The sequence below is a fragment of the Oncorhynchus keta genome, unplaced genomic scaffold (genome assembly GCF_023373465.1).
Source record: "Oncorhynchus keta strain PuntledgeMale-10-30-2019 unplaced genomic scaffold, Oket_V2 Un_contig_6244_pilon_pilon, whole genome shotgun sequence".
In the NCBI taxonomy this organism is placed as follows: Eukaryota; Metazoa; Chordata; class Actinopteri; order Salmoniformes; family Salmonidae; genus Oncorhynchus; species Oncorhynchus keta.
The window spans coordinates 59,165-86,477 of record NW_026288751.1 but is presented as its reverse complement, the minus strand read 5'-3'; the positions used below and the strand labels follow the sequence as shown (position 1 = coordinate 86,477).

Here is a 27,313-nt window from a genome sequence, read left to right as displayed (position 1 = left end):
ACTCAACTCTTGAATCAAATAAAAATATACTGTAGTTCATTGCTAACAATAACTAATTTAAGTAATAATAACCCAGTGAGAACATAAAAAAACTAACTTTCAATATTGTTGTATTCCTTGTCTGCTTGTTTTGCATTCTCAGTGTTTGACACTGTATTCATCACATTGTATGTTTTTGTTTTCATTCAAAATATCTATCAGCGTATTCCAACAAATCTTTCTTGACGAATGTTCCTGAACTATGCTTATCCAACTTCATCAACTCACGCTCATGGTTGCACAATGACGCCAGAGTTCAACGAGAGCACATAAAATGTCTGCAATGCAATTTCTCTCAGATTTGTTCATGGTATATTGGAGGTGTTGACTGCTAACGTTAGACCTGGTACAAGGTGGGTGTACCTAATAAACAGGCAGCCGAGTGTACATACACATATACAGTGCCTTGCGAAAGTATTCGGCCTCCTTGAACTTTGCGACCTTTTGCCACATTTCAGGCTTCAAACATAAAGATATAAAACTGTATTTTTTTGTGAAGAATCAACAACAAGTGGGACACAATCATGAAGTGGAACGACATTTATTGGATATTTCTAACTTTTTTAACAAATCAAAAACTGAAAAACTGGGCGTGCAAAATTATTCAGCCCCCTTAAGTTAATACTTTGTAGCGCCACCTTTTGCTGCGATTACAGCTGTAAGTCGCTTGGGGTATGTCTCTATCAGTTTTGCACATCGAGAGACTGACATTTTTTACCATTCCTCCTTGCAAAACAGCTCGAGCTCAGTGAGGTTGGATGGAGAGCATTTGTGAACAGCAGTTTTCAGTTCTTTCCACAGATTCTCGATTGGATTCAGGTCTGGACTTTGACTTGGCCATTCTAACACCTGGATATGTTTATTTTTGAACCATTCCATTGTAGATTTTGCTTTATGTTTTGGATCATTGTCTTGTTGGAAGACAAATCTCCGTCCCAGTCTCAGGTCTTTTGCAGACTCCATCAGGTTTTCTTCCAGAATGGTCTTGTATTTGGCTCCATCCATCTTCCCTTGTAAGTCGCTCTGGATAAGAGCGTCTGCTAAATGACTTAAATGTAAATGTATGTAAATGTAAATTTTAACCATCTTCCCTGTCCCTGCTGAAGAAAAGCAGGCCCAAACCATGATGCTGCCACCACCATGTTTGACAGTGGGGATGGTGTGTTCAGGGTGATGTGCTGTGTGCTTTTACGCCAAACATAACATTTTGCATTGTTGCCAAAAAGTTCCATTTTGGTTTCATCTGACCAGAGCACCTTCTTCTACATGTTTGGTGTGTCTCCCAGGTGGCTTGTGGCAAACTTTAAACGTCACTTTTTATGGATTTATGGATATCTTTAAGAAATGGCTTTCTTCTTGCCACTCTTCCATAAAGGCCAGATTTGTGCAATATACGACTGATTGTTGTCCTATGGACAGAGTCTCCCACCTCAGCTGTAGATCTCTGCAGTTCATCCAGAGTGATCATGGGCCTCTTGGCTGCATCTCTGATCAGTCTTCTCCTTGTATGAGCTGAAAGTTTAGAGGGACGGCCAGGTCTTGGTAGATTTGCAGTGGTCTAATACTCCTTCCATTTCAATATTATCGCTTGCACAGTGCTCCTTGGGATGTTTAAAGCTTGGGAAATCTTTTTGTATACAAATCCGGCTTTAAACTTCTTCACAACAGTATCTCGGACCTGCCTGGTGTGTTCCTTGTTCTTCATGATGCTCTCTGCGCTTTTAACGGACCTCTGAGACTATCACAGTGCAGGTGCATTTATACGGAGACTTGATTACACACAGGTGGATTGTATTTATCATCATTAGTCATTTAGGTCAACATTGGATCATTCAGAGATCCTCACTGAACTTCTGGAGAGAGTTTGCTGCACTGAAAGTAAAGGGGCTGAATAATTTTGCACGCCCAATTTTTCAGTTTTTGATTTGTTAAAAAAGTTTGAAATATCCAATAAATGTCATTCCACTTCATGATTGTGTCCCACTTGTTGTTGATTCTTCACAAAAAAATACAGTTTTATATCTGTTTGAAGCCTGAAATGTGGCAAAAGGTTGCAAAGTTCAAGGGGGCCGAATACTTTCACAAGCCACTGTATAATGGTGTGTAAAGACAGTATAAGAATAGAAAAGGTGTGTATATCAGTTGTTATATAGGATGAACCATGACTAGAATACAGTATATACATATAAAGTGAGTAAAACGGTACTAAACATTATTAAAGTGACCAATGTTCAATGACTCTATGTACATAAGGCATCAGTCTCTAAAGTGCAGGGTAGAGTATCGGGTGGTAGCTGGCTAGTAACAGTGACTAAGGGTCAGGGCAGGGTACTGAGCAGAAGCCGGCTAGTAGTGCCTGTTTAATAACAGTCTGATGGTATGGAGATAGAAGCTCCTTCTCAGTCTCTCGGTCCCAGCTTTGATGCACCTGTACTGTCTCCGTCTTCTAGATGGTAGTGGGGTGAACAGGCCGTGGCTAAGGTGGCTGAGGTACTTGATGATCTTCTTGTCCTTCCTGTGACACCAGGTGCTGTAGATTTCCTGGAGGGCAGGCAGTGTGCCCCCAAGTCCTTTGTGTAAAGGGGCCATTTCAGGTCGTCAGTGATGTGCACGCCGAGGAACTTGAAGCTTTTGACACTCTCCACTGCGGCCCTGTCGATGTTGATGGGGGCGTGCTCTCTCTGCTGTCCTCCATAGTCCACGATCAACTCTTTTGTTTTGTTGACGTTGAGGGAGAGGTTAATTTCCTGGCACCACTCCACCAGGGCTCTCACCTTCTCCTTGTAGTCTGTCATACAAATACATATGATCACTGAACCAAAGGGTCATTCCAACTGCCGTGTTCCTTTCCACCAGTTAAACACTTCAGTCTCCACTCATGCACTGTAAAGTCAACATCCTTAACCTTCCAGTTCTCAGTCCCCTGCTCTGGACTGTCAGCACTCCTCTGTCAATCACTCTGCCAATTACACTTAATCCTCACAAAATACTAATCACTTTGTCACTTCCCATTCAAAAGAAGTGTTAAAAAAACAACTTTTATTTACATGGGGCAAATAGGCAATTGCTTCTAGTGGGAATGAAACTTGAAAAGTACACATATTCACCTCTTCGATCAAATAAAAATATACTGTAGATTGCTAACAATAACTAATTGCAGTAATAATAACCCAGTGGGAACCCAGAAAAAATAAACTTTCAATATTGTTGTATTCCTTGTCTGCTTGTTTTGCATTCTCAGTGTTTGACACTGTATTCATCACATTGTATGTTTTTGTTTTCATTCAAAATATCTATCAGCTGCTTCCAACAAATCTTTCTTGACGACTGTTCCTGAACTATGCTTATCCAACTCCATCAACTCACGCTCATGGTTACAAAATGAGGCCAGAGTTCAATGATTGTGCATAAACATTTCTGCAATGCAATTTCTCTCAGATTTGTTCATGCTATATTGGAGGTGTTGACTGCCAACGTTAAATCAATATAGAGGTTGGTAACTTTTTGTGCACAGTGAATTGCTAAGAGCAATGAATACATGCTGGCCTAAGAGCCTTGATTTAAATTCTCAGAGTGTAAATTGGCAGTCATTGAAAGCAGAGCAATAACGATTCTGTCAGGGGACTCCAATTTAGCGCAACATTTCACCTAATTAGTTGTTTGAACATCCGTATGTCAGTGCTAATGGACTTTTTAATCGTTAAATCAAATACTGTTTTGTTGAGGAAAGTTCTTTACACCAGTGTTCAGTGTCTAGTCCCTTTTTACTTCATGCTGTATTGTAGAGCTATGACATAACTATGATGACTTGACAGTGAAACCTCATCCATCAACATAAGGGCTACTGTACTGGACCCCCATCGTCCCACATCACCATCAGCCACCGCTTGGGCTGACAACAAAGATCCTAATTCTCTCCCGAGTCCCCATTTCACAGTGGAAAAGAATGATTTGCTTGTCGCTGCGCTCCCGCTGCATGCCCAGGGGAAATGCATGCTCAACTTCAAAAAGGAGGCATGATCCCAGGACAAGATCTGAAATAAGTCAGGGAATATAACATGCAGAGCAACGTGGTAGAGGGTCCCCCTCGTTGCGTGAGCTGACATGACTTATGCTCCAGCTGAACTAATTCTGTACTTCGTGGAGTCGGGTCTGTATCGTATTAGGTTGATGCATCAGTCTATTAGGCCAGTGTTCCTAACTTCGGTCCTCAAGTACCCCCAACGGTACACATTTCCGTTGTGGCCCTGGACAAACATGCTTCATTCAACTCATCAAGGGCTTGATGATTAGCTGAAAAGTGGAATCAGGTGTGCTTGTCTGGGGATACAATAAAAATGTGTACTGTTTGGGGTACTGAAGGAGTTGGGAACAGTGTAGTTAGGTGAAATAGTCACATTTTACTTCATACTTTTTTATTGTACTTTTTGTATTTTATGTGTGCTTTCTATCAGTCCATCAACTATATGAGAAACGCATCTCAAACTCCCCAATAGCAGCAGCATCAACTCACTTCTGTCTGTCTCCTGTCTTTCCAGTGAGAAGCAGTGGGACTGAAGTGACAAAGAGAGTGATAGAGAAAGAGGAAGAAAGAGTCCTTCATGTGGAGAGGGGGCTAAGGTGCTCAGCACTCCCTTCTGAATGGTGTTTTTCAGGGCGTTCACTGCTGGGACTTTTGGGGACTCATAGACATGTTTCTACTGTATTATTGACTGTATGTTTGTTTTACTCCAAGTGTAACTCAGTGTTGTTGTATGTGTCGAACTGCTTTGCTTTATCTTGGCCAGGTCGCAATTGTAAATGAGAACTTGTTCTCAACTTGCCTACCTGGTTAAATAAAGGTTCAATATATATATATATTTTTAAATTAAAAATCTGCATATCTATCACTCCAGTGTTAATGCCTAATTGTAATGATTTTGCCTCTATGGCTTATTTGTTGCCTTTACCTCCCTACTCTGCTACATTTGCTCAACACTGTACATACATTTTCTGTTATGTTATTGACTGTATGTTCTAAAAATAAAGACATCTCAGAGGAAAGGGGTTAAGCTCTAAATGGATCTTAGAGGTGGAGGTGTGAAATTTGTCCATTAACCAAGAATACCCCTGTGTCACCCTTCGTCCCAAAGCTGTCCTCCTCACAGTCCAGAGAGGTGTCCTGAGAAAGGAAGTGATTTCAACTTTTCGAAGTCTATTAATACTAGGTGACCTATTCCCCATCATTAAACAAAGTCTGAAGTGCTGAGACGTACACGTTTCAGACACAAAGTTTTCACCAAAGACCAATTTAAAAAAATGTATTATCTGAGGACTCTTGTGTAAAAAAAATTCACTTCAATCAGGGAACACATATTTCTGATTGAATCGAATAAAACCAATAAACTAACATTGAAACACAAAAGGCTCTCGCGCTCTGATGTTTTTCCACACAAACTATGAATAAGTAATTCTTCATGGGATCCACTGCCTTGACAATGGCCTCAATGGACTGTACATTTCCAGGGATAATTACTGGGTAGCAGATTAACTAAACAACACATCACAGAGAATAAACATGTTAATTAAACACAGTCTCTTACGACTCATGTCTTCTTGATCAATGGTTTAGCCCTTTCCCAAAAGTTCTCTTTAAACGTACAGTTGAAGTCGGACGTTTACATACACCTTTGCCAAATACATTTAAACTCAGTTTTCCACAAGTCCTGACATTTAATCAGAGTAAATATTCCCTGTCTTAGGTCAGTTAGGATAACCACTTTATTTTAAGAATGTGAAATGTCAGAATAATAGCAGAGAGAATGATTTATTTCAGCTTTTATTTCTTTCATCACATTTTCAGTGGGCCAGAAGTTTACATACACTCAATTAGTATTTGGTAGCATTTCCTATAAATTGTTTAACTTGGGTCAAACGTTTCGGGTAGCCTTCCACAAGCTTCCCACAATAAGTTGGGTGAATTTTGGCCATTCCTCCTGACAGAGCTGGTGTAACTGAGTCAGGTTTGTAGGCCTCCCTGCTCACACACACTTTTTCAGTTCTGCCCACATTTTTTTATGGGATTGAGGTCAGGGCTCTGTGATGGCCAGTCCAATACTTTGACTTTGTTATCCTTATGCCATTTTGCCACAACTTGGGAAGTATGCTTGGGGTCATTGTCCATTTGGAAGACCCAAGCTTTAACTTCTTGACTGATGTCTTGAGATGTTGCTTCAATATATCCATATAATTGTCTTACCTCATGATGCCATCTATTTTGTGAACTGCACCAGTCCCTCCTGCGGCAAAGCACCCCCACAACATGATGCTGCCTCCCCCGTGCTTCACGTTGGGATGGTGTTCTTCGGCTTGCAAGCCTCCCCCTTTTCCTCCAAACATAACAATGGTCATTATGGCCAAACAGTTATATTTTTGTTTCATCAGACCAGAGGACATTGCCAAAAAGTAAAATGTTTGTCCCCATGTACAGTTGCAAACCGTAGGCTGGCGTTTTTATGTTGGTTTTGGAGCAGTGGCTTCTTCCTTGCTGAGCCGCCTTTCAGGTTATGTCGATATAGGACTCGTTTTACTGTGGAAATAGATACTTTTGTACCTGTTTCCTCCACCATCTTCACAAGGTCCTTTGCTGTTGTTCTGGGATTGATTTGCACTTTTCGCAGCAAAATACGTTCATCTCTTGGAGACAGAACGCGTCTCCTTCCTGAGCGGTATGACGGCTGCATGTGGAGTGGTTGAAAAACGAGTTTCAATGACTCCAACCTAAGTGGATGTAAACTTCTGACTTCAACTGTATTCCAAAATGTTCTATTTAGGGTCTGAATTGTTGGATGGCTTTTGCCCATGTTGGACCACGCCCAACCTCAACACAAGCGGGGAAATGTCTAATCAAGGAGGAAACTTGTAAGCATTGTTACACACCGGCACACCAGCGCAGGGGTCGTGGGCTCACAATTACACATACGGAAGGCAAACTGATGTAAGGGCCTGCAAGGTGAAGATAAATGACAGAGAGCTTCCTCTTATTCTTTATTTTTAAACCACCACCCAACAGCTTACACTGAATCACATGAGCCATGGTCTGAATGCCTGTTATGTGCTGCAAGTCTGTCAAAAGTTCTTGAAGACATGTGGTGCTTTAAGGATACACTGAACTCATTTGAGATACTGTACTCGTCTGAGAAAAGACATCCATGTGAGATTTGAAATTGAAATAAACACAGAGATTGAAACTCAGAATTTGTATCAGTCGAGAAGTTGAAGCAAAAATGCATTGAGACTAATAACTAGTTTAGTTTAGTTAGGAAGAGATAATGTGAAAGCTACAAGCAACAGACTGAGATATTCAACTGATAGAATGATTATATATCTGAGAGATATTCATGTCAGGGCAAGTCTGTTAATAAGGAGTGTTAATGTGATCAGAAAAAATAACTTGATGTACCTTGATTGTTTCTTAGCCCTTGGTCTCATGATAAATAGTGTTAGGTAAAGTTTAAGCCATGTTGAGTGGATGATTCTCTAACTAGCTAATGTGCAATCTAATCCACTGCCGATTATAGTGCACATTCTGGGACATGAGGCTACGAAACCGCATTATGGGTTTGATACAAACATAAACTGATGTAACTTAGTCTGTATTGCTGTGGCTGATCAGTTTCTGTATGCATGACAGGTTTGAAGGCACCGATTAGTTTATTTTAAGTGTTAAACTTTTAAATCGACTTTGGTCAGCACTATGCTATACGTGGCATTGTTTGTGCTGCTTTTTTTGTGGTGGAGAAAAGGGCTGTCCATGCTCACATGGCCATGCTCACATTCCATCAGCTTTATCCCTTTCCCATAGAAATCATACTGTACTGTTGCCTATGTACTGCATATGAAATTCATGAGGGTCATGCGATCTACCAGCCTGGTCTCATAGACCAGACGTAACATAGTAAAGGTAAATACGGGACATTCAAATTAGTATGATATGTTACGTTTGGTGTTGTTACTCAAGACAGATGGTTACTTAAGGCAAAAACTAAAGTGGGGTGGATGGGTGGGTGTATAACGCAAACATCTAGCAACCCAAAGGTTGCAAGTTTGAATCTAACCATGGCCAACTTTAGCATTTTAGCTAATTAGCAACTTTTCAACTACTTTAGAGTGTGAAGGTGAACGGAAAGCCTCTAGAGCAACAAACCGCCCTTGCTGTCTCTTCCTGGCCGGTTCCCCTCTCTCCACTGGGATTCTCTGCCTCTAAACCTATTACAGGGGCCGAGTCACTGGCTTACTGGTGCTCTTCCATGCCGTCCCTAGGAGGGGTGCATCACTTGAGTGGGTTGAGTCACTGACGTGATCTTCCTGTCTGGGTTGGCGCCCCCCCTTGGGTTGTGCCGTGGCGGAGATCTTTGTGGGCTATACTCGGCCTTGTCTCAGGATGGTAAGTTGGTGGTTGAAGATATCCGTCTAGTGGTGTGGGGGCTGTGCTTTGGCAAAGTGGGTGGGGTTATATCCTGCCTGTTTGGCCCTGTCCGGGGGTATCATCGGATGGGGCCACAGTGTCTCCTGACCCCTCCTGTCTCAGCCTCCAGTATTTATGCTGCAGTAGTTTATGTGCCGGGGGGCTAGGGTCAGTCTGTTATATCTAGAGTACTTCTCCTGACTTATCCGTTGTCCTGTGTGAATTTCAGTATGCTCTCTCTAATTCTCTCTTTCTCTCTTTCTTTCTTTATCTCTCTCGAAGGAACAGAGCTCTAGAACCATGTCTCAGGACTACCTGGCATGATGACTCCTTGTTGTCCCCAGTCCACCTGACTATGCAGCTACTCAAGTTTCAACTGTTCTGCCTGCGGCTATGGAACCCTGACCTGTTCACAGGACGTGCTACCTGTCCCAGACCTGCTGTTTTCAACTCTCTAGAGACAGCATGAGCGGTAGATATACTCTCAATGATCGGATTTGAAAAGCCAATTGACATTTACTCCTGAGGTGCTGACTTGTTGCACCCTCGACAACTACTGTGATTATTATTATTTGACCATGCTGGTAATTTATGAACATTTGAACATCTTGGCCATGTTCTGTTATAATCTCCACCCGGCACAGCCAGAAGAGGACAGGCCACCCCTCATAGCCTGGTTCCTCTTTAGGTTTCTCCCTAGGTTTTGGTCTTTCTAGGGAGTTTTTCCTAGCCACTGTGCTTCTACACCTGCATTGCTTGCTGTTTGGGGTTTTAGGCTGGGTTTCTGTACAGCACTTTGAGATATCAGCTGATGTAAGTAGGGCTATATAAATAAATTTGATTTGATTTAGTCACTTTGCAACTACTTAGCATGTTAGCTAACCGTTCCCCTAACCCTAACCTTAACACTTTTAGCTAACTCTTCCCCAACCCTAACCTTAACCCTTTAACCTAACTCCTAAATGTAACCCTAACCTTAACCCCTAACCATAATCCTTAGCCTAGCTAATATTAGCCACCTGCAAATTTGTAACATATTGTGCGTTTGTCAAATTCATAACATATTGTACGTTTTGCCAATTCATAACATATAATACGAATTGTAATTGGTAAAATATCATATGAAATGGGTGATGGACATCCACAAATGAATACATACCATACCAAATATTACATATCATACTAAATGTCATGTCTTGTATTTACATACAGAATAATATGAAATGCTCCGAGACCAGGTTGCAGAAATCCACATGTCCACATGCCTCATGCAGCAGCTGCACCAGGAGCAGCTGCTTTTTATTGGAGGTTTTTACAAGCTTTCTGAATCCCCACAGAATGTGTCTGGCTTTTCATGAAATGATAAGTGTTAATCAGAGATCAGAGTCAGACCACGTCAAGGTAGCTGAACGCAATGACGGAGAATCTCAAAGAATCATCTAAATACATTCCTAGAAGTGTGTCACCTAGATATAATCGTATTATCAACTCCTGCAACTTTATTTAAGTGGGAAAATCAAACCTCTGCTGAGGCAAGTCAAAACGGCAAGAAAATTGCTTTACAAAAGGTTAGAGGAAACCTGCCCTTATGGACTAGAAAAACACAATATTTCTCATGGTGCAACAGTCTTAATTAAATTGACTTATTCTCTCCTGTGAGTCGATAGCCGTTTCCCCTGTCTCATCTAGCCATGGCTGATTTATGATATTTCAAGGCAGAGTAGTTTCTGGAGAGTAGTTTAAATGAAGCTTTCTTAAGTTATTATTGTTCCATTCTCACAGCCCTGAGAGCACTCAGGAGGGAGGGGGTCCTCTTGTTCTCTCTCCTATTGTGGGTTATGCATATTCAGCAATAAGCTCTCTCCTTGAGAGGAGTGCTCGCATTTACTGTCATAGCAGATAAACACAAAAGCAACCATAATTGTGCCTCCAGTTCCATAAAAATCCCATTAAAACATCCTGTCATTGATTCTATAATGCCGATGTCGTGGTATTGTTCAATCTTCCTGAAAGCCAAGCATTAGTGGGACACAATGGCTCCCTTTGAAGCAACATTTTAAATATTGGATGACAAGCAAATTGCTAATTCTTACAGTTTTATAAATAATAGATGACACATTTTAAACCCTATAATTACACAGGCCCTAAGCTGGAACGACACACTGCAGTAAGCCCTTTAGTTTTACTCACGTAAACTCCTATTCAAAACAACACCACTCTTTCCTTTGCTCAGACACACACAGAGTTGTGTGCTCTTCTTGAGTAATGTGGTTTATGATTGCCGTTTGGAATATTATCTTTTCCCAGATAGAACCCCTTATTAATTTGGATAGACACAAAACCACTCAATGAATTAAAACTAAATGAAAGCTGTAGACACAAATTATATCTCTGCATTCTCTTTCAGTTATCTAAGTTGTAGATTGTATCATAAATTATTCATCAGAGTTGACTGCACCAAAGGCTAATTTCCAGTAGGAGTTCTCTAATGACATCAGAGGCACATCCATGGCTTTCAGCGTCTCTAAAGAGCTGCTAACATCAGGGCCATAAGTCACCTGTGTGATGTTGCTTTAGCTCTCTCTCTTCCTCTCTCCCTCTCTCTGAGTGTTTTGCAAATGCGGTCACTGCTTATATTTGGACAGGTTTGTGTTTTGACTAAACTCACTGGTTCACATTCTGAGGGAAAACAACAACTTCTGATATCTTTCCAGTAGACTCACCGCCACATTCTAAAACCAAGTGGGAGCCATTCAGTTTCATAACTGAGTTATGAGGCCAAACATATGAAATCATTTCATAATCAATACACCATCTGCTGATATGGTGAGAGGCTATATTTTTTTTATTCCTTCCCACAGCAACTTTAAATAGTTACTGAATTATAGATAAAGCTAATTCACACACTATCCTTTCTAACATCAACAACACTTTTTTGATAGTCTAAATCGGTACAGCGAGGCAGCATTGTAAGGGGCTTTTTAGGGGAATGTAAGAATGTGGTGCCGATGTCATACAGTACCTTTACTAAAAGGGCACAGTATGACACCAGCAGGGACAGGATTGCCACACAAATGGTTAAAATGCTCAGAAACTATGTTTTCTATTAGACCATTTATTACAGTATTCATCTACCACCTCAGCCAGTTGTTGAGGTCATCTGGCTGTGCATCGATAACCAGCTAAAATGAAGGGGAAATCTACAGCCAAGAATAATCTAAATGAAAATATCTAGTCACAGTGGCTGCCTTTCATTGGATATGGATTTGGAACTGTCAGTCTAAACAGTCAGCTGTGTACGATAGGACTGTCTAAAAATGGCTTCTTAGTAACTGAAAATAGTCCATCCTTTAGCAGCAAACTAATTTACGGACATTCCATTCCATGTTGCCAGTGCTGTCCGCTGTCTACCTCTTACTGAATGGCAAAAATGGCTTGAACTGATGAGCATACAAACAATAATTTACAATATTTGTCTGGTTATGTGAATGGCAATTGCAATCTGAGAGTAACTCCACATTTTCCACTTGACATAGAATTATACAGCTGATTATATTCTGTGAAGCCGTGCCTTTCTCAAGGGCAAAACAGCAGTGTCTACACCTGGGAATTAAACCTGCACACCCTCTGGCCACATGCCCATCCTCCATTGCTACTCTATTTTACCACTGGATCCCCTGAGCATTTCACTATATGCCTGAAAGGTATTTTCAATGAGTGTCATATTCAAATTAAGACCTTTTTGTATTTCCCTTATTCCCTTATTACAAATGTTGACATACATGCTTTGTTAAGGAAGATAGAGAATATTATACATAGTCTACTGTCACAATATGATATCAGGTTAGATCAAATAAGCAAACTGCAATGTAAAGTTGCTATTATGTGTCTATCCTAAGTAGGTCACAAATAAATCAAACATCTAGTTTAGAGCGAGGAGCTATTTTTAGAGACCTTCCTTGGATGAAGCCACAGCAATATGAAAAGGTCACATATTCCTGACTTTGCAGAGATGCATTGAACGCCAACCATGGCATGAAACACAACTATGAAAACAGCTGTGCTTTTACTCACAATTTTTTGTATTAGTTAGTTATTTTGGTGTATAAGCATAATCTTACTAGGTAGCTTTGGTTAAAGAGGCAAAGGGAAACGGAGATACATTTATTTATTTTTCTATATTACTTTTAGCTATATACAGAAATATTTCAGCACTTTTCTGCCTAATAATGGGGGGCTTAAGGAAAAAATGGGCTGGTATGGGGGCCTCAAGGAAAGAAATGGACAGGTGTAGGGGGCTCAAGGGGAAAAAACGGGCCAGTGTGTTAGAAATGCCAGGGACATTTTAGGTCCCAGTCCACCCCTACATTGGCACGTTCATAAAGAGATCCCAAGGGACCAAGGAAGGCCAAAGGAAGATAGTTTTACCTGTGATTTGATTTAAAGCAGGAAATTATCAGTATATTTCTATTCATGTTGATCTCCATAATAGCCTACATTTAATGCATTTTTTTTACTATCTCCATCATAAATGATGGTGTGGCAAAAGACATCCATGTGTTTAGCCTTGTGTTGAAATTAGATATAAGAATAAATAATTTACATTTGAACCATATCGAGATGTTAATCAATAACGAGTTCCTAAAAGGCAACAAACTTGGAAACATCTGTTTTGCTCTTTAATTACGTGTTACTTTTATTCCTTATTCTTATACTTATTTTGTTTATTTATTTTAAACTGCATTGTTGGTTAGGGGCTTGTAAGTAAGCATTTCACTGTAATACCTGTTGTATTCGGCGCTTGTGACTAATAACATTTGATTTTTGATTTGTAAGAAGTCTGACCAATAATGGCTTTGCAATGGGCTGCCATAACTTTGATAATATACATAATTTGAATTCAAATGCATCACATATATTACTGTCAGAGAAACGTTTTAGGATAGAAGATAATAGCCTAGAATAGAAAATAATAAAATAAGAATAGACGCAGCAAGATTCACTCGTGATAATGCTTTCTGTTTTCCCACAACGTTTCCACCCTTTCCGATAGAGGGCAACATTGTCAATAGTAATACGAGCCATATTAGACAAGAGTCACAGACTACCATCTTTAATTAATGAGAGACTCATCAAAAATATATGCTTTTGACTATATCAAACACCTTATAAGTAGTCCATGTAGTGAGCAACATCCTGTAATAAATGTATCATGCGCTGCTATATTAAACCTTATAAAGGCTAAATGTATTACCTGTGTTGATTGTGGAGACATTCCCGGTGCAGGCCAACATATTCACCATGTCTAATCAACGCACATTTATACAAAATAGTCCGCACATATGTTGAAAATGATAAGTATCTCTTAATTGCCATGTATTCACTGTAAAAGGCCCAGACTGTACTATGCCGAGTCCCTTCGGTCAAGGGAATGATGAACAACTGAATAATGAGAGGACTCCGCCAAACTGCCTTGATTGGTTGGGAGGTCAGGGCTATCCAAGCGTTGCATTACGTACGCAGCAGTGTGTGCGAAGGAGTATTGTATGCCAGTTTGGAGTGTGCACTGTACGCTGGAACTATCACTGGAAAAAGTCCTTGCGAGTTCAAGTTAAATAGGCACAATATTTAACTTTATTTCCCAGCTGTTTGCTTTTTTAAAATAGATTCTAAACTGGATTATTCACCCGTAGCCTATCAACGTCGTGATTCATGCACTTTGGATGAAGCAGTTCAGAACGGACTTCGAACATGAGTTGGTGTCTCCAATATACAGGCACACTGTAACATCTCAAGTGGATTGGAATTTCAATGCACGGGAGAGTAATTTCCACCTGAAATAAGGATTTTGCGCATTTTATCGCGAGTGTTTTGGAGTCTGCTACTACACATATGGAGTAGGCATTTGGAGATATGCTAAATGTTTTCTGTTAGAGCGTTATTATAGACGATACAATGAAATTGACTTATCTATAGACAACGGATTCACCATACAACGAAGAATATAAGAAAACAGACGTGCCAGAGATCTTTCCTGAAGCAAGGACAAAGAGGTCACATTTACAGTATCGGATTGTTAAATGTGCATCAGCAACTGTAAAACGCACTCCAGCGCACGGTTCGCGGGCAAAGACTCCACTTGTTAACCGACTCAACATTATTTTCTGACCAGTGACATTTTGAAACTTGTTATACCAAGGAGTTAAACGTACGCATACCTTACTAATCTATTCGACACTGGAAGGTGATGAGATAAAGAATCCAGAACATTGTTTTACCTGCAATATACTCTTGTTCTGCTTGCATAGCCTGCACCGAACAGAGGAAGCAGGATTTCACGATATCTATTCAGTGATGGTTATCATTTGTCATTTTAAACGTGATTTTACGCATGATCTACATGCGACACTAGCGAATGGGATCTAGAATTGTACATTTACACTGTATCCATTTTTGTTTTATGATTTCATCGTGCCGTTGATTCATTTGCATCACTGAATAAGCGTGGAAATGGCAGGCTCCTGTTCCAATTGGAAGTACTACCTTTGGTTTTTGACAGTCTTGTGCAGGTCGCTGTTGCCGGTGGCCAAAACGTTGGAGTCGGTGGTTTGGAACTCACAAAACCCAAAGTAAGTGTTAAATGTGCTAATCTGGGATATATTAGAAATATAGCCTATATCTATCTGTATTATCATGCATCGAATACAACATAACGCTCATGCTATTCTATTAGCATAAAGATGTAAAGATGCTAATGGTCAATACATATGCATAGGCGCCTGGACATGTTTCCAACTACTATTTGCGCTGAATGACATTCAGGGCTCTGTAATGTGCTGGCTCTGATGCCTCACACGGTGTTGAATGGAAAAGCATAGGTCTACTGTAAAACAATATGAAGTGGAGTCATGGGGAAAGCCAGACATGGTTTGATAGCCTATACATCATAAAGGCCATATTTTAAACCATCAATAATAAGCATAGATCAGTTCTGCCTAGTGAGTCATTCATGGATTTCTAGATGTTATGGTAAATGTATTTCATTCAAGTTATGTTCGTTATTTAGATAGGATTCATTAACTCGTGTTTGTCATTATTCAACTTCCAACCAACATTTATTATATGCCAAATACACCTAGAATCACCCAGGCCCCATCATTTACTGTTAGGGAAGCCTACATCTACTGCAGCAGATTGATCTCTATAATCAAGTGAGAGGCAGCAACTGCTCCTGGTGTGTGTGTGTGTGTGTGTGTGTGTGTGTGTGTGTGTGTGTGTGTGTGTGTGTGTGTGTGTGTGTGTGTGTGTGTGTGTGTGTGTGTGTGTGTGTGTGTGTGTGTGTGTGTGTGTGTGTGTTTGTGTGTGTGTGTGTGTTTTCAGGTGCTCTCTGGATGGATTGACACATTTATAAATGTGTTTTCCATGTTTAACCCATATCTTTCTGGCTTTGAGGATAGATACATTGCCTAATATAACATCCCCACTCAACATACTTCAGTCCTCAGAGCGTAACAGGGATTTTTTGAAAATATAGGCCTTTAGTGGTATTTTGTTATTTGATCTAGATGAAGACATATCAAACATCTATATGTTTCATATGCATTTCAATCCAAGTTATTCCTGGAATCATTTCTGATCCTGCAATACCGAGTCTCCAATAGATTATATGGGTAGTTTCTGGCTGTTGAGGCCTGTCTGTCTTTAATAATGCTATAGTGTATAAAATAACAAAAACAACATATGTGTGTGTATATATAACCCTTGGGCAAAATCTCTTCAATCAGTAAAGATTAAAGTAATATAAGGGAACAAATTTAAGTGGTACCACAAGGTAGCAGTGAGTGATGTCTCTTGCATATATTTGTTATAAAATATATATTAATCATATTATCAAAGCATCCAATTAAGCTGTTAAGGTGAATCACACCTTTTTATAATTAACTTAAAAATGGGAAATATTGAGAACACATCTCTATTATTCTTGAAAGCAATAACCGAGGGCCTCGGTATTCAGGATTTAAACACCAGCCGTGGATGGAGTCAAGTGAAGTGGCCTAGTCCTGAGCTTGTTCACTCAACAGTACACATTTTAAAATAAGTCATGACACGGAACAACGTAAAAGTGCTGACAGAGACAAGTCTTTAATTGCCGTTGAGCAGTTGTTAAAAACGGGCTGTTTTGTTTTACAACAGTTGGTGGCTGTTTTCTCAAGTAAGTTAATGTTTGTTTACTTATCTACCGAGTGGTATTGCTTTGCTTTGCCTACAATGCTGGTAGCTAGGTCATCCAGAGTGCAGCCAGCCACTTAAAAGCTGATTACAGATCTATTGGGCCATGAGGACATGAAGACTTGATGATGTTCATACAGGCATCAAAATAAGTTCATTGATATGTTATACATTGAATTCACTCAAAAATATTGATGATTGCACCTCCAGAGAAGCTAACTTCAAAGCATAATAGATATATTTTCTTTCCAATGTATAAACTAAAAGTTTTCATTTTATTCAAAGCTGAGGCACGTTTATTTTGTTTATTTTGCTGAGTTGGTTCAGACTAAGTTTGCTCCAACTGCACCTGTGGTTTTTGAATTGGAATGTAGCAGCCATTTTGTATCAAGACATTGTATGTCAAACAAATTTGTCAGTAGTTCGGATGAGTTTCATTGTGTGTTCAGTGTGGATGTAAACTCAAACTTCAGTTCTCAAATGATCAGAGACCACACAAAATGTCAACATAAGTAATGTATTTCGAAGAAGACATTGTCTCAAGTGTTTAATATTGCCTTATAACAAAACAGGCCAAAGCAAGTATTTTCAGGGACACTAAATAAACATTGTTTGAGTTCTTGTTGACTGTAATGATTTTATGACTCGAGGTGATGGCCCAGAAATAGGCTTAATAGATGTCTAACTCGGACATATGGAATAACACTACCCCGATGCAAGCGCAGGCAAATCACTCTGTAAAGCAGCTTACAGGGCTTTCCACAGTAATTCCAGGCAGATCGACTCACTTTTTTTTAAAGACACATTTACGCAAAGGCCCCTGGTATATACTTTTTTTGTCTGTTAGTTGTGCATGTTCGACAGCACTTCTTATTATATGTTAAATATAATTTACGATTCTGTGATTTCCATTTTTTTCTCAATACGATACTTGACGTCTCTGTCAATGTTGACTCAAATTGTCTGCATACAGTTTCAAATAGGACATATAGCCAATATTGATGGATCAACACTGAACTTAGCTGAAACGTACTGTATGTTGGGACTTTTATTTTGGCCCTCAGTATTTCTGTTACTTGTTCAGAGTAACAGACTCTACGAGTGAGGAAAGCTTTAGGGTTGCTACTATATTCCCTTCTCCACTCTTTATTATTTTCCCTTATTAAAATGATGTAGCTGGCCCACCACATTGAGTCATACGCACTTCAGACACACTGTCTGCTGATTCCTCCCTGGTACCAGAACACTGGCATGGACTAATTTGACAGCTATACACTTAAGAAAAGCACTCCATTCATGTAATCACATGAAGTCACACTCTAACACGTAGATAGGCCTCCTGTGATATAGAGATCAAACTCGTACAGCATTGAAAAGCAGATCTAGTGATTGGGTACATGAGGAACAGCTTGTGGTAGACCAGGGAACTTCACAGAATGCGTAAGAGTGTAAACACTAGACACAATACAAAGATTAATGCATATAAATGCAGTTGTTCTTTGATCACAAGTCAACACTTTAAGATATTGTTAACATTTTGGAAAAGTTGTTTCTGCAGACTTCTAATTTATATGTTCAAATCCACAATAGATAAAGCTATTCCAAATTCTATTTCAGGCATATATTTACAAATATTTACCATTACAACCAGTAGATTTGTATTTTTTTCTGTGATATTACAGTAGGAGTATTGTTGTTGTTTTTTTACAAGAGGGATGGATAAGCATAGATGATATTTTCCAATACATTTGTTTCTACCTAAGAGAAAGAAGGGGATATAGTTGGTAATTGGATTTATTGATATTGAACAAACTCGTTCCTTTCTAATTTCTCAGGAGGGAATAAAATTAGTAGGTAATTGAAAATCTGTCTTTCATTAACAAAGGAGATTTCTCTAAGTTCCTCTGAGAAGTGAGCTCACTGGCAACTTAAGATAGGTTTACCTGCGTTTACTATATTGTAGATCTACCATGATAAAAATAGAGAATATTTTGGTCAAAGCATAATCAAATATATTATGACAAACCTTTCTATATTTTGTTATATGAGCATCTTGTTCTAGCCGTAGAAAAAATACTTCATGTCATATTTGTCATCTTAAAATGTAGTTTGTTGTAGCAATTTCCATGTTGGGCTCACTGATATCCCACACAAACATTGAGAAAGAATATAATAGTTTGTCACCTAGATTGACAGTGGTTATCATACATGTTTTTCACATTTTGTTGCATTACAAAGTGAGATTGAAATAGATTTAATTGTGCTTTTTTGTCATTGATCTACACAACATGATCCATAATGTCAAAGTGAAAAAAACTCTACACATTTTTACAAATGAATGCAAATTCAATAACTTAAATGTAGTCATTGCATAAGTATTTACCCCCTTTGTTTAGGCAAGCCTAAATTAATTCAGGAATAACAAATCACATAATAAGTTATTTGGACTCACTCTGTGTGATTGACATTATTTTTTTAATGACTACCCCTTATTCTCTCCCCCAAACATACAGCATCTGTAATATCCCTCAGTCGAGTATTGAATTTCAAGCACAGATTCAACTACAAAGACCAAACGTTCTGAAAGCCTCATAAAGAAGGGCAGTGATTAGTAGATGGGTAACAATAACAAATCAGACATTGAGTATCTCTTTAAGCATGGTCAAGTTAACAATTAGGCTGTGGATTACGTATTAAATCAACCAGACACATCAAAGATACAGTCGTTCTTCTGAACTGAGCTGCAGGACAGGTAGGAAACTGCTCAGGGATGTCACCACAAGGCTATTATTTTAGAAATGAGATCAATGGCTGTGATGGGAGAAAACTGAGGATGGACCAACAACATTGTAGTGACTCCACAATAATGACCTATATGACAGAGTAAAAAGAAGAATAAAAACAAACAGAATCCAAAACATGCACACGTATGCAACAAGGCTTAGTGCAATACTGAAAAAAACACTGCAAAGGAATACACTTTTTGGCCTAAATGCAAAGCCTTATGTTTGGGGCGAATCCAACACCTCACGTCACTGAGTAACTGCCTCCTACTTTTCAAGCATGATGGTGGCTGCATCATGGCATGGGTATGCTTGACACCGGCAATGACTGGGGAGGTTTTCAGGATAAAAAGAAACGGGATGGAGCTAAGCACAGACAAAGTCCTAGAGGAAAACCTGCTTAATTCTGCTTTATAGCAGACATTGGGAGAGGAGTTCACTTTTCAGCAGGACAATAATCTACAATAGAAGGTCAAATCTACACTGGAGTTGTTTACCTGGAAGACAGTGAATGTTCCTGAGTGTCCAAGTTGCAGTTTTGACTTAATCTGCTTGAAAATCTATGGCAAGACTTGAAAATGGCTGTCGAGCCATGATCCCTAACACCTTGAACGAACTTGAAGAATTTTGAAAACATGTGGGCAAATATTTTTAATAGATTTATCTAATAAGAATCACAGGGGTGAATACTTATCTAATCAAGATATATTAGTGTTTTATGTTTCATTAATCTTAATCTTCCACTGACATTACATAGTATTGTGTGTAGATCTTTTTTGTTATTGTTGATTGAGTGATATGATTTATTTAAGTGTCATACACCTACTGGTGCCCAGCCCACATGGGCTTACAAGACACTACTAAGCACAGTATCATTTTTCTTGTACTCAAAACAAAATACATTTAACAAATTATATGCATATAATAATCATGGCCAGAACAGCTACCATCTAGCCACACTACACAAACAGTACATTTCTCCTTCTCCTCCAGGCATTGTGAACAATCTGAGCAATCTCAAACACGCCCTGTCTGAAACAAAATTCAAGCCTCTGCTCGCCCTGTAAGCAGAATACTTCAGGGTTATTGCCACATTTTTTTTATATACAAAAAAGAACATGTCTCAGATCGTCATACAGAGGGCTATAAAACACTAAATTGATTTCTTCAAGATCACACAGTAGGCATGTTCTAAGAATTATCTTCAGGCACGCTGTTAAATCTACACGTCTTTATAACCAGAGGGGGGGGGGATCTGAGTTGTGCGCTAACTGACCTTCGACTTTTTGTTAGGTTCAGGTGGACATATGGTTCAGTGATGTAGTTCTCTTTGATGAGAGTGTACGTTCTAAGTTTAGGTTTAAACCAAATATCAGCTGCTCAATTTTCCTTTTGAATCAGAAAAGGCTTGTCCTTGATTTGGTTAACACCACATGGAAATTTGTTCCTGAAATTACCATATTTTTGGTGAAACTGTATTTCAGTTTCACAACAAATAGATCATTCTCTAGCCCATGGATAGTTATGAGTAAGGTCCCAGTCCAATTTGTTTTTGTGATTCTGTGATTCTGGCATATTCCACAGACGTACCATGTCAGTTTGTCTATATATTGTAGATGTGGTCAGTATAGATGTGATCATTGATTTTGTAACTTTGTAACACAATAAAATGTGAAGAAATCCAAGCGGGGTGAATACGTATGATAGGCACTGTACTACATGTAGGATGCTGTTCTGCTTTTGAGACCCATCACTGCTGGACCTCATAAATTCACCCTGTCATCTCTCCCTTGTGAGAACAATAGCAATGTAATCCTGTCCTGTATTTTCCAAGATTATGGGTTATGTGTCAGATAGAGTCAAGCAGGTGGCGGCCAGTTAGTCCTACTGTATGTCTTCAAGAGACTAGATTTGCTGTTTTTAACCATTGGTGCATGTGAAATACAAGTTTTTAGACAACTTGCATTTACACACTAACAATACTAGTTTCATAATGTTGTTAAGGTCTCCTCGCGGAGGTTATGATAGGATAACAGGACAACAGGCTGTTAATTAAGAAGAAAAAACGTTTGAATGCAGTATCATTCCATTTGATGGTGCACTTCATACCATAATTATACTGTAGTCAATGATTCAGAAATTATCTTTGCCTTTTAAAGCCAGGGAGTATTATTTTTGTCTGTGCTCAGTGCGCTATCTTGAAATCAGACCCTCTAACTAGGTAATTTCCCATATTAAAATCTCAGTCAAAAACGAGAATGGAGACACCAAAGGTTAATGTTTTAACTATCCAGTTAATGTATTATTAAAGTTATCAATTAGGGAGTGAAACCTCTGAAATCTCACACTGTGAAGACCAATACGAGAGACTATCTGTCTTCAGTGACTGGTTTATGGTTATGTCAACAGTTCGACATGATGTTGTAAAACGGGAGAAAACATTGCATTTGATTTGTGTTTGAATTATTTTCACAAAGTCACATATAGACATTTACGGATATAATTTGGTGCGGAGATTCAGCAGCGTATGATAAACGGAGAAGATATCGAGTGTCCTGTGTGTTTAATACATTAGAGCCAAATGGAGTAGCTCAAGCTTTGCCTGACTGTGCCATCATGATCAATGCGCCTGTGATTAAAAGTGACAGTCTAGAGATTAACTCTGTCACTGTTTAAATAGGCTGTGCCAACCCTCCAGCCTTTAATAAACCCACCCATGCCCCTGCTCCCTAGGTTTCAGCCGTAGTTTACACAAGAAAGAGATTCCTTTGAGAAGTGTCACAGGAGTGGTTTTGTTCTCTTCCTGCCCTCATCCCTTCATGCTGGTTCTGATAACGTTTCACAGAAACCCAGACCCCATCACAAAGAGGAGAGACTTAGAGCCACCTCAGGACGGCTTAACACAAAAATGAAAGGAACGTAAAAGCAGTCATTGTGTCATTAGGCACTCTAATATTCCACTTTTAGAAAGTAGTGAAGCTACTATTCCAGACAGTTGTTTGAGTCTACCTTTTTCAGCCATTAATGGCTTGATTCTGATCAACTGAGCACCTGAGGAAGGTCATTGTACGTACATACCATTGTGAGATATACAAGGCATGGTTTTAGACATTTTATTATCTTGGTTAACCCACAACTAAAGTATTGTGCAATTGGTTAGATTCTCAATTAAGTTCTGGGTACATACATTTGAAGTTGGAAGTTTACATACACTCAATTAGTATTTGGTAGCATGGCCTTTAAATTGTTTAACTTGGGTTAAATGTTTCGGGTAGCCTTCCACAAGCTTCCCACAATATGTTGGGTGAATTTAGGCCCATTCCTCCTGACAGAGCTGGTGTAATTGAGTCAGGTTTGTAGGCCTCCTTGCTGGCACACACTTTTTCAGTTCTGTCCAGAAATTCTCTATAGGATTGAGGTCAGGGCTTTGTAATAGCCACTCCAATACCTTGACTTTGTTGTCCTTAAGCCATTTTGCCACATCTTTGGAAGTATGCTTGAGGTCATTGTCCATTTGGAAGACCCATTTGCGACCAAGTTTTAACTTCCTGACTGATGTTTTGAGGTGTTGCTTCAATATATCCATATAATTGTCCTACCACATTATGCCATCTATTTTTTGAAGTGCACCAGTCCCTCCTGCAGCACAGCACCCCCACAACATGATGCTGCGACCCCTGTGCTTCACGTTGGGATGGTGCTCTTCGGCTTGCAAGCCTCCCCCTTTTTCATCCAAACATAACGATGGTCATTATGGCCAAACAGTTCTATTTTGTTCCATCAGAACAAAGGACATTTCTTCAAAAAGTACAATCTTTGTTCCCATGTGCAGTTGCAAACCGTAGGCTGGCTTTTTTTATGGTGGTTTTGGAGTAGTGGCTTCTTCCTTGCTGAGTGGCCATTCAGGTTATGTCGATATAGGACTCATTTTACTGTGGATATAGATACTTTTGTACCTGTTTCCTCCAGCATCTTCACAAGGTCCTTTGATGTTGTTCTGGGATTGATTTGCACTTTTCGCACCAAAGTACGTTCATCTCCAGGAGACAGAGTGCGTCTCTTTCCTGAGCGGTATGACGCCTGCGTAGTCCCATGGTGTTTATACTTGCATACTATTGTTTGTACAGATGAACGTGGTACCTTCAGGTGTTTGGAAATTGCCCCCAAGGAAGAACCAGACTTGTGGAGGTCTATCATTTTTTTCTGAGGTCTTGGCTGATTTCTTTTGATTTTCCCATGATGTCAAGCAAATGTAACCGATGTGAAATGGCTAGCTAGTTCGCGGGCTGCACGCTAATAGCGTTTCAATCAGAGACGTCACTCGCTCTGAGAACTTGAAGTAGTTGTTCCCCTTGCTCCGCAAGGGCCGTGGCTTTTGTGGAGCGATGGGTAACGATGTTGAGGGTAGCTGTTGTCTATGTGTGCAGAAAAGGGTCCCTGGTTCGAGCCCAGGTAGGGGCGAGGAGAGGGACAGAAGCTATACTGTTACACAAAGAGTTACTGAGTTTGAAGGTAGACCTTGAAATACTTCCAGAGGTGCACCTCTAATTGACTCAAATGATGTCAATTAGCCTATCAGAAGCTTCTAAAGCCATGACATAATTTTCTGGAATATTCCAAGCTGTTTAAAGGCACAGTCAATTTAGTGTATGTAAACTTCTGACCCACTGGAATTGTGATACAGTGATTTATAATGGAAATAATCTGTATGTAAACAACTGTTGGAAAAATGACTTGCGTCATGCACAAAGTAGATATCCTTGTCCTAACCGACTTGCCAAAATTATAGTTTGTTAACAAGAAATTTGTGTAGTGGTTGAAAAATGAGTTTTAATGACTCCAACCTAAATGTATGTAAACTTCCGACTTCAACTGTACATGTTAAGAGAAGACAGAACAAAGATCGTAACTGGAACAAATAGCTCCACTATCTCTTTCTTTGCAAGTTTCGGGCAAGTCTATGGGCCAAATGTCCCATCCCCTTCCGAAATAGAAAGAAGCAAACACCTGCAAAATTGTGATTTGTCCGAATAACCAGTGAAGAAAAACCCAACCTGGAACTAATGCTGCTCATCTCACGCATCCCGTTGTGTCATGACAGATCTACGGTCATAGAGAAATTACTAGAGGGGCTATGTCATAAACCCTCAAGGTTCCAGAATAAGGTGAAAATGACAACCATTAAACTATATCAATATTCACGACATAAGAAGGAATTCCCCTCAAATTGGGGAAACAACATTCCTTCCCATTCACCCCGATTGTAAAAGAGACAACTTCGTTGTTGGTTTTTAGTTATACAGAAATAACAAAACATGCCGAAATGTTGATGTGTTGTTCAATGTACATGTAACCAAGTCAAAAATCCCGACCTATGGATCGCAATGCTCCTATGTAGGAAAAAATAGAGCATGCGAGAAGAGCCCTGTGACTTCACGCTATTCGCCTTTGTAGAGTGGGAAATGTGAGGACTCTGTGTCCAATTAGGCTACACGTTACTATGTGTGGAAAACATTTCATCACAGGTAAGGCATATATTTTGTTTAGTATATTTCATTTATAACGCCACTCACTATTTCTAGCTGTATAGTCAATTTGTTTGTGTTGTAGGGCTTGGCTAGCTTAATGTTCCGGTCGGTAGCTAGCTAACTCACTCGGCTCCTAGCACCGTCATTAATAGGGGCATGAGGGAAGCCCTGCAATATTGTTTTTCTAAGTAGTGAGAACAGGCAATGTTGAAAGGTAATCTTTAGACGTGTTGTACTTTTGTAATTGACTAAAACAAGAAGACAACAAGAAAATTGTGTTTGAAAAGGGTCACATTTTTGCTGTGAGTTAATGGGGTAACCTAGGTAACCACAGGTTGTTTTCCCAACAGGCGGGCATTCTATTTAATACCGATCGGGACTATTGTTTGAATGTAATGTTGGCATATTGGCAGTTTAAAGGTGCACTATGCAGAAATCGCTCGGCCATTTCCTGGTTGCAAAAATTCTAATAGTTACCTAATTTCAGTTTATGTGACAAAACAAGCAAGTATAGTGTTGAGAATTATTGTGCCATCTAAACCGATGTGAAATATATTTTCCATAACCCAAAATATTGTATTTTCAGCTGGTGTACAAAACTGAAAGTAAAAGACGCAAAAAACGAAACCTAAAGCATCAATATGTAATTTTAGAAATGTGAAGTATTTTATATATGTAATTCTCATTGAAAACAAGTCTACAAATGTTAGATCAGTTCTATATGTGCTATTTTTATGCTTCCTGTTTTCAAGTTTTGGCATCCTTTGCTTTCGGTTTTGTACACCAGCTTCAAACAGCTGAAAATACAATAATTTGGGTTATGGAAAATATATTTTACAGCGGTTTAGATGATACAATGATTCTCCACACTATATTTGCTTGTTTTGTCACATAAAGTGACATTTGGTGAACTATAATAATTTTAGCAACCAGGAGATGGATGAGCTATTTCTACATAGTGCATCTTTAAGAACAGGAAGCATAGAAATAGCGCACATAGGACAGATCCACCGCTTCTTAGACTTTATTTCAATGAGAATGACAGATCTATAACTCACATTTCTATTTGACTTTAGTCAGATTGCCCAAAAAGTTGCATATTGGAACTTTAATAATAAAAAATAAATAAAAACTGGAACCATTCCTCTGCCTGGCTAACAAACATACAGTGCAGATAAATGATTACAATGAATTATTTTACATAATATCTTATCACATAACTGGAAAACCATGATTGACCAAAGTGGCTGACCTTTATCCCATCATAAGAAGGTTCATGTCCATTTGTGTGTATGTTTTCTGCCCACGAGAGATTAGTCATTTTGAGATGAAGACATGAGAACTGTTACCTCATCTTATGTCTATGAAAAGATCGATGTATCACCATTCTCATGTGGGCCACATTCTCCTATCTGAGTGCTCTGTAACTGACTGATAAGGTCACTTTAAGTGGCCTTTCCCTTTTAGTTACTTATTTAAATCAATACCCGAAAAGGGAATATTCAGGGGAATGTTTTACAGCATGTTTTCTCAGGGCTACTCTGGGGAGTGAGCTTTCCACCCAAATGCACTGTTAATGGACGACCCAAATCTCTTGCACTAACATATGTATTTTCTAGCTGTTACATTTTTTATTTTTTTTCATGTGACGACTAGTATGTGCAGGACCTTTTATGAATCTGTTGACAGTCTGGATGTAAAGTTCCTTAGCACTGACTCATGCATTCACAGCCCTTTTAAATGAAATACTGAGCTCTCTAATGCAATGAAAGATACCTAAATGCTTAAGGGGCAACTAATAATTAATGTTGTCTGTTAATGTCTGATTGTTGAACATGTGTCATTAGATTGGACCCCAAAGCAGTTACCGTTACAAAGGGGCTCATATGTAGACAAAGGAAGCTGAGAAGCAGAAATCAGTTATTTCAAGTTTCTGGATATATTTAAAAGGCACATTCAGAAGCGTAGTACATTAGTGGTAGTCCTATAGAAATAGCCAGTGGTGTGTGGTTCGGAAAGGTTATATTTTCATTACTGACATTTTGTATAAAGTTGCATGAGAAAATGGATGCATGCGTTTTTCCATCTCTCGTCACAGCCGTTACATGCAGTTGACTGAAAACCATTGAGTTCATATTTATTGGCAGAGTAGGCTGAGTCATTGTTGAGCGCCACAAGAACGGCATTGTTTGGCACCCTCGATCCATGACCATTCCTAAGTTAACTACAACATTCATTTAACTCTACTAAACAATCAAGGGCTTGGGATAATGCGGTTGGGGGATGTC

At 39.3% G+C, this 27,313-nt stretch overlaps 1 protein-coding gene across 1 annotated transcript in view; it reads left to right on the top strand.

The window, feature by feature from the left end:
* Positions 1–14,012: 14,012 nt before the first annotated feature.
* The window catches only part of LOC118391333 (ephrin-B1-like), a 62,517-nt gene continuing 49,216 nt past the window's right edge, over positions 14,013–27,313 (top strand). The window contains exon 1 of the mRNA XM_052510979.1: positions 14,013–15,114. Within this exon, the coding sequence (XP_052366939.1) occupies positions 14,996–15,114 (119 nt within the window). The 5' untranslated portion in view covers positions 14,013–14,995. The remainder of the gene's footprint in view (positions 15,115–27,313) is intronic.